Source organism: Tupaia chinensis, unplaced genomic scaffold (assembly GCF_000334495.1).
Source record: "Tupaia chinensis unplaced genomic scaffold, TupChi_1.0 Scaffold143762_1, whole genome shotgun sequence".
Taxonomy (NCBI): Eukaryota; Metazoa; Chordata; class Mammalia; order Scandentia; family Tupaiidae; genus Tupaia; species Tupaia belangeri.
Window position 1 is genome coordinate 9,951 of NW_006203611.1, and position 8,647 is coordinate 18,597.

General features: G+C 38.6%; 1 protein-coding gene across 1 annotated transcript; it reads right to left on the reverse strand.

The window, feature by feature from the left end:
- Positions 1–7,307: 7,307 nt before the first annotated feature.
- Positions 7,308–8,261, reverse strand: LOC102501654 (olfactory receptor 51H1). The gene has a single exon (XM_006164963.1). It carries the CDS (start codon positions 8,259–8,261, stop codon positions 7,308–7,310), a length of 954 nt encoding a protein of 317 aa, XP_006165025.1.
- Positions 8,262–8,647: the final 386 nt, after the last annotated feature.

Consider the following 8,647-nt stretch of genomic DNA (forward strand, 5'->3'; position numbering starts at 1 on the left):
ATAAGAGGATTATTTATGAACTGCAACCATTTCATTCTAGGTTCCAGATGAAGGAACCTAGAATGAAGATTCAACATCTCACCCATACAGAAATACATATCCGGGATGCTGTAGGGGTCTCTTACCTTTTGCCTACACTAGCTCCAAGGACTAGGAGTCTCCTACTATTAAATGCAATGTACGTCTTTGCTAAGACATACCTGTGTATGTCTTAGCAAAGGATCACCTACATTTATCAGTAGGTTTAAATAGTAAGTTGACATCATATCTTTCCTTTCAAGCAAATGTGAGTGAGAAACAGGACAAGACATAGGACATGGGGTTGTTTTCTCAGGGAATGAAGGACTAGAGAGGGATACAGAGATTCAGAGAAAAGTGGTTTAGAGCCAAGTGGAAACCTCAGTAATGAAATAGTCTGTCAATGACTATTTCAACCTAATCCTATTGTTTTTCTTCAGAATTTACCTGTTACTGAGGAGCCCCTGCTGAAAGATTCTGAAGCAGCCTGAGGCTCATCTGGCAAAACCATTGTCACCGCCTCAGAAGCACATTTAAGTCCTAAGTTACTTTCCCCTTATTGTCCCTGTTGATCTTAGAGACTAACAAACAAAGTATTCCCTGGGGGCTTCCAAGACTGAGAAGGTCTCTCTAGGGCTGTAAAATCTCCTTCTAGATTCTTATTGTTTTAGAAATGAGAGAGTATTAAGGCTTTTTAAATTTTAATTTATCATGGTTGGATACTTACCTCATTTCATTCCTGTCAAAAGTGATTTCAAATATTCACATTTATGAATTCTCCCAACTAAATCTTTCTCCCATCTCCTTCTACAAGAAAAAATCATTTTCTCCTCATTTGAAAATTGTCATGACTTGGCAAAGCATTAATGGTACAAAGAAATGTGGTATTATTTGTTGAAGATACTTTGTAGTTTTATCAACTGCACTAAGGATAAATATTCATCAGTTGAAATATCCATTTTGTAAGCCAAATAATAATGTAACTGAATGTATGATAGAAAATAAAATGAAAAATAATAAACAAATAAATAAATAATTAAAATTGTTATGATTTGATCTAATCAATCTCAAGTGTGAAGACTAAGCAGATATGAAGAGTGATCATTCAAGTATTTCAGAGAAAGAATAAGGATTGGAATGGTATCATGTGTAAGATGCAACGGAATACTACTCATCCATAAAAAAATAATGAAACTTTGGCATTTGATAGAAAGTGGACAAATATGGAAGATTTACTGCTAAGTGAAGTAAGCCAGACTATGGAAGAAAGCCATTGTCTGTCCCCTCTCAATATATACCACATGCCAGCACTCTATGGCAGAAACTAAAAGACTGGAAGGTATAAAAGTATGGAGAGCAACTGTCAATAGTACAAAGAATGTAGGAGGAGGTAGGAAATAGATGAGGGTTAGAGGGAGGGAATCAAGGGAACGAAGAAAGAAACAAAACATTCAAAGGATACAAAAATGAAAAATTATCTGTTGATGATAAGGTGTATGGTAATATCTTTGACAGAGCTAATATACAGTGTATTCATGATGGGAAAATTATTTGGCATGATGTAATGATGATACACAGTGATTGAATGTAAAAGATTTAAAAATAAATTTTAAAAATGAATCATTTTTAAAAAGATGCAGAGTACATAGTCACTGGAAAAATTCATATTTCTGTTTTCAGCAGTTATGGTGCAGTCAAATTTTACACACTTAGTTAAATATAATCTTTTTATTTAAAGTGACATAGGTACTGCTCCAACTGCTGATCCCAATTGTTACTTTTATATAAGCATTTTTCCACTTGGTTTCCACAAGTGCATTTGTTGAGAAAAGTCAATAGGATTCTTGTTTCAAATTTTTAAAATAATCATTTATTTTATTTAATTTATTAGTAATAGTAGTAGTAGTTTTGATTTGCTATAGAGCATGCATGCTCACCAGAGGAAGAGAGAGGGAATGTGAGAAAGCAAACTGCCAGATCCAGGACTCAAACCTTAGTTGCCCATATGGGAGTCCAGCATCTCAACTACCTTGCACCTACTGGACCCTCTTGTTTCAAATTTTAAGCAAGGTGGTTCATATTTCTGTCTCTGCATTTTTCAAATTCTAACTGATACATTGGACTTTTCTATAAAAACATAAATGAATAAATGGGATGTCATCCTTCCTAAAGCCTGTAGTAATAGTTTTGAAAGCGTATGCCATTTGGTATTTTCATAGTTCTTTTCACCTCTACATAATGATTACTCTTTTCTTTTTTAACCCACATATTTAACTACATTACTGGAGTGTAGTTAACACATAATAAAGTTAACCCAGCTTCTTTATACAATTTACTCATATTTTAGTCTATTTAGAGATGTCCAACCATTACAATAGTCAATGTTAAAATATTGTCATCACCCCCAAAAGAAACTCACACCCACTAGAAATAGTTCCCAATTATCCACTCAACTCTCCAGCCTTGCCTCTGTACTGTTCTGGATATTTTATATAAAATCAGTCATTCAATATGTGGGCCCTTGGGTCTGGCTTCTTTCACTTAGTGTGATGTCTTACACTAAGTCATTTATTCACTTTGTAGTATATATCAACAATTCACTACTTTATAGTGGTATACGTGTGTGTGTGTATGATAAAAATTTTTAGCACTATACAAAAATTGAATGCTCCACTTTTAAATCAACTCCTCTCAAAACTATCTGTGATAAGTTGATTTGCCTAATAAAGTCACATAAGCCTGCTATGCCTCAAAGCATTTTTTAAAAGCTTCCTTATTTCTTCCATAAGTGAGACAGACAGGAACACTCACCACATACAGGGTCTTCATACCATGCATCCTGAGCCTCAGCAAGCCTGTATCTCAGGTATGATGCCTGTGTCTGTGGCTGGGGTGCACAGGAAGACCCCAGGACACCAACCTGGGACCTTTCTATGTAGCTCAGCATCAAAGAGCATGCATTGTCAAAGTGCCACCATAGCTGGCCCTCAGCATACTTTTAAAATTAAGAATAATAGGGAACCAGCAGTTAGCATAATGGCTATGTCGCTGGACTCCCACGTAGTCAACTGCGGTTTGTGTCCCGGACCCAGTGACTTAGAACTCACACCAGGCACATGTGTGTGTGTGCCCAAGATCCCGAGAGGAGAATGGAGGAAAAGGGATTGCAGCATGACCATCCCCCCTGGGGGTGATTTCTCGCTGTCTATCTCTTTGTCTCTCTCTGTCTGTCTGGCGAGCGCACGCGCCTTGTAGCGAAAAAAAAAAAAAAACTCTCAAAAAAAAATAAGTATAATACTAATAAGACCAACTGACATTTATTGAATATTTACTCTTTCCAGGCCATGAGCTAAGTCTTATATAAGTCTTATATACATTAACTGCTTTAATCTCCAGAATTTTATGAAATAGGCAATATTGTTATACAAATTTTGTGTATTAGAAGAGCTAGTGTTAAATTTTTTAGGTATCATGGTTCAGTCACAGTGGCACAGGGAGTAGATGTACGGCTATGTAATTCTGGAGACCATGTAGGAAAGGCCCCTGTTTTACTTCCCTGGCTCAAGATGCTGTGTACACCTGTGACCCTGGTTAGCTGCAGAGTTGGGTGAAGGACTGTGGCTTAAAGACTCTGTTGAGGGTCTCTCTCTCTCTCTCTCTCTCTCTCCCCTTCTTACTCATTCTCTCTTAGAAAATAAGCAAATAGGGACCAGCAGTTAGCATAATGGCTATGTCGCTGGACTCCCACATAGTCGACCACGGTTCGAGTCCTGGATCTGGTGGTTTAAACTCACGCCAGGTGTGTGTGCATGAATGCCCAAGATCCCAAGAGGAGAATGGAGGAGAAGGGATTGAGGCGTGGCCATCGCCTCTGGGGGGTGATTTCTCGCTTTCTATCTCTCTGTCTCTCTCTCTCTCTGTCTGGCGAGCGCATGCGCCCTATAGCAAAAACCTCTTAAAAAAAAAAAAGAAAAGAAAAGAAGCAAATAAAAAAAATTAATAAGTAATTATGTAACTTCTACACTAGTAGGTGGTATGGAGGTTAAGAAGCTAGATCCCACCATATCTCACATGATCACCCATGCTGCATGGTTCAAGTCCCAAGACCTGGTGGCTTGAAAATAAACTCAGGTAAATGTGCCCAAAATCTGGACAGAAGACTTGAGGAAAAAATAGTGTGCATGTCCATCCCCTCTGATGGGTGATTTCTCACTTTCCTTCTCTTGCTTTCTTTCCTTCTCTCTCTGGTGAGCAAATGCGCCTTATAACAAAAGAAAAAAAGTATTTTTGTTGCAATAGATTACACAAATGGTAAGCAGCACAGCCAATGCTTTGTTTTTGAAGTTAGCATTGGCTTTCCAATTAATTTTTACATTTATTTATTTATATTTATTTTTATATTTATTTATTTATTTTTTTGCCTCCTCACTGTTACGTTGGTGAAATTGATTCATGTTGTTGCCTGTAGATGTAGCTGAATTACATCCTTTTATGAAACCATTGTTAATTTTTCTATTGCACCATTGGTGTACATAGGGTTGTTTTCAGTTTGGGACCAACATACATGACGCTGATGTGAACATTCCTGCACATGTTTCTGTTGATTGGACATTAACAGGATGGCCAGTTATGCTTATCTTCAACTTTAGTAGCTAATACAAACTGTTTTACAAACAGGTTATCTGAAGTCCAACATTTAACAACCTCTATCTGTATGCTTTTTGCACACTGGCAGCTGGCAATGACCAGAGTGAGCTTAAACCCAGAGGTCTCAGGAAACCTAAACCCTTGATTTCAGTACATTCACTCATAGAGCTAATCTGAGAGCAATGAGACAACATCTAAAATGCCAGTAACTGTGTCAGCTGGTGATATTGTAGCTGTTAGGAATACTGCTGATACTGCTCTTGATGAGTTATCATCTTTACCTTTAAAATGAAGGATGAAGAAAGGGGACATAGGGAAACATACAAACTCACTAATGTACTGGTTTTTGAAGTTAGCCCTTAGTGTTTAAGGCACCAAAGACCACAGCTATGAATGTCTTTTCTATTTGTGTCTAAACTGGTGAGTGTGACTTAGAACCCTATGCTGTAACCTAATTTTCACATGCCCCATAAGGGTGAAAACACTGAACACTGAAAGTCCTCAAAGAGACTTACTCATCCATTGAGAATAATGGTCACTTTAGGCTGTTCCTAGGACCTTTTCTGCCAACATGGAGAAAGTAACTCTAGGTCTAGTCATTTTTAAAAAGTTTTCCAGAGGGCATGATGCCCATCAGAGAGACAGATTAAGAGAGAGAGAGAGAAGGTGAGAAAGCATCTCCCTTGGGGGATGGTCATGCCATAGTCCTTTTCCTGCATTCCATCTTTCTCTCCCATCAGAATTTTGGGGTATGCATGCTGACAACATGCATGTTTTTCTAATCACTGGGTCTGTCTTAAACCTCACTGATGATATGTGGGATTCAGTCACCTTAATCATCATGTCACGGGCTGGCTCTAGGTCCACCACTCAGGGCTATGGTGGTGCAGACAAAATCATAACAAATCTCTCCAGTGTGGTAGAATTCAAGCCATTCCACAAAGCCCAGAGGATATAATAGTATTTTATACTTACATTGTATTGTTAAATATCATCTCAGATTTTTTTTGTTTCTTACTGAATTAAGAAAATAGGGACCAGCAGTTGGCGTAATGGCTATGTCACTGGACACAGATATAGTCGCCTGTAGTTCGAGTCCCAGACCCAGTGGCTTAAATTCACTCTGGGAATGTGTGCTTGTGTGCTCAAGATCCCAAAAGGAGAATAGAGGAGAAGGGACTGAGGCATGACCATCCCCCCTGGGTGATTTCTCGCTTTCTGTCTCTCTGCCTCTCTCTGTCTTTCTGGTGAGCACACGTGCCCTCTAGCAAAAACCTCTCCAAAAAAAAAAAAGAAGAATTAAGAAAAGAATAATAAAGTTTATTTTAAAACTTTATGTAGATAAAAGCAGTATTTTTAATTAAAGCAGCATTTAAGTGGAAGTATTTTCTCTTGTACACTAATCATCTTTCTTCTACAATGTCAGTGGCATCCAGTATTTTCTAAAAAATCTTCCTGGCTGAGCCATGGCCAAAAAATTCATTATTTTGTGCCTTGATATTTTCATCTGGAAACTGCATAACACTATGTCCCATAAGAATGCCATTGTTAGAAAATGAGATCACACGTAAAAGAACTTGGCAATATCTCTTTTACTTAGGAGAAAGTCTATAAACACAAAGTTCTTTTATTCCCTTACATTCAATATTAATGACTACTTCTTATAGTTAAAGCACTCCATAGTTTAAAAAGTAGCTTTAATTACGTACTAAATTTGTGATTAAATTTTTTGAGATTCACTATAGGGCACATATGCTCGCCAAAAAGACAGAGAGAGACCGAGAGATAGAAAGCAAGAAATCACCCCCCCAGTGGGATGGCCACGCTGCAATCCCTTCTTCTCCATTCTCCTCTTGGGAACGTAGGCACGCACGCACACGCGCCCTGCAAGAGTTTTAGCCACCGGGTCTGGAACTCGAACCACAGTTGACTTCATGGAAGTTCAGCGACATAGCCATTATGCTAATTGCTGGTCCCACTAAATTTGTGATTAAGTTTAATTTTATAACAATGTTGGATGCTGACAGATATTATTTCCGTTTTCAAAAGTAAGAAATTGGGGCTTAGAAAGATTAAGAGACTACCCTAAGCCACCCAACTCTCATGTAACAGACCAAAAATTCATCATCTTTGGATCCCAAGTTATGCAGTATAGCTGGCCCTTGTTCATTTGCATACATTTATATTTTTAATTCCAAACTAGATTATTTTCTGATTCCAATTTTATTTTATTAGTGTATACTCTCCAGCGGTTCTCATTATTTCTTTAGTATAGTTTCTCCTCTAATAAGCTGTAGGCCACTCTTAACTCTTGGACCAGAATGTCAAATTACATTAATTTAATAAACTTTATTTCTATTCAAAGGAGTTATTTTTTGAAGTACGATTAGTAATAATTTCTTTTTCAGCCCTGTATGACAGTACAGTACATTAGACAGCCTTATAGATACTATTTATTTCATATCATTCAAAGGACAATTTGCTACAGGGAAAATAAACTATTCTCTGTGAGCAAGGAAATATTTTTTTGCCCAACTTAAATTACAAAGAAAATGTAAAAAATAAAAAAATAAACCTTTATTTTTCATGATCAGGATGGTGTTTTTACATAATAGATCTTTCCCCTTTCTAATTGGCAGACACTAACTCTCTGCAGCAATCTTAGTTCGAACAAATATCTGGATGATCTTCCTTCGAATCTCCTTGGTCTTCACGGTATAGACTATGGGGTTTAGCACAGGAGGTACAAGGAGGTAGGCATTGGCCATAAGAGCATGAGTCAGTGGTGACAAGTGCTTTCCAAAGCGATGAATGACTGACACTCCAATGATTGGTATGTACAAGATTAGGACAGCACAGATATGTGACACACAGGTGTTGAGTGCCTTCAGCTGGCCCTCCCCTGAGACTATGGCTGTTTCTGTGCGGAGTATAAACACATAGGAGAGGAGGATGGACAGAGAGTCAGAACCCAGGGTGAAGATGACGGCAATGAGGCCATAAAGGCTGTTGACGCGGGTGCTCGCACAAGCCAGGCGCATGACATCTTGGTGGAGGCAGAAGGAATGAGAGAGAGTGTTTGAGCGGTAGAACGGGAGTCGTTTGATGAGGAAGGGCAAAGGGAAGACAGCACAGACTGCCCTTGACAAGATGACGGCACCAGTTCTGCAGACCACACCGTTGGTTAAGATAGTGCTATACCTGAGGGGATTCCTGATTGCCACCACCCGATCAAAGGCCATAGCCACCAGCACCCCAGACTCAATGGCTGAGAAAGTGTGGATGAAGTACATCTGGACAAGGCAGGCATCAAAGCTAATGGACTTGTAGTTAAACCAGAATATGCCTAGCATAGAGGGCAAAGTACAAAGGGCAAGTCCCAGGTCTGCCAATGCCAGCATACACAGGAAGAAGTACATCGGGATGTGCAGGGAAGATTCAGACTTGATGGTAGAGATAATGATGCTATTGCCAGAAAGAGCAATGACATATATAACACCCAGTGGGAATGCCATCCAGTAATAGTTTTCTTCAAGGCCAGGAATTCCAGTTAGGATGAAGTAAAGGTGTTGGAAATGAGAGTGATTATCTGCCATGAAGCCGACGTGCAGTAGACATGAGGAAGGAGATTGAGAGATCCTGATGAGCAGCTTCTTAAAAAGTACAGTGGTAGAAATTAACAATATGTTAGAATCTGACTTCCTCAAGTGTGGAATAATTTCATTTCTACATGGTGTGTGTAGGTAGGGAGCAAGGTTTGGGGAAAAGGAAGACAGGACCCCTGCAATTACAACTCCAAGACATATCCTATTGAGTATGTTCCTGCTGTCTTGGGAGAATAAACCTTATCCAAGTACAAATAAATCATACTCAGTTTAAAGCACCTATTTGGAAAAAAGTCTTCTGCCTCTCCTGTCCTTTATTCTTTTTTGTCTTTCAGAAACCAAGAACATAATAGCTTAGTCAATACAGAAGTAATAGT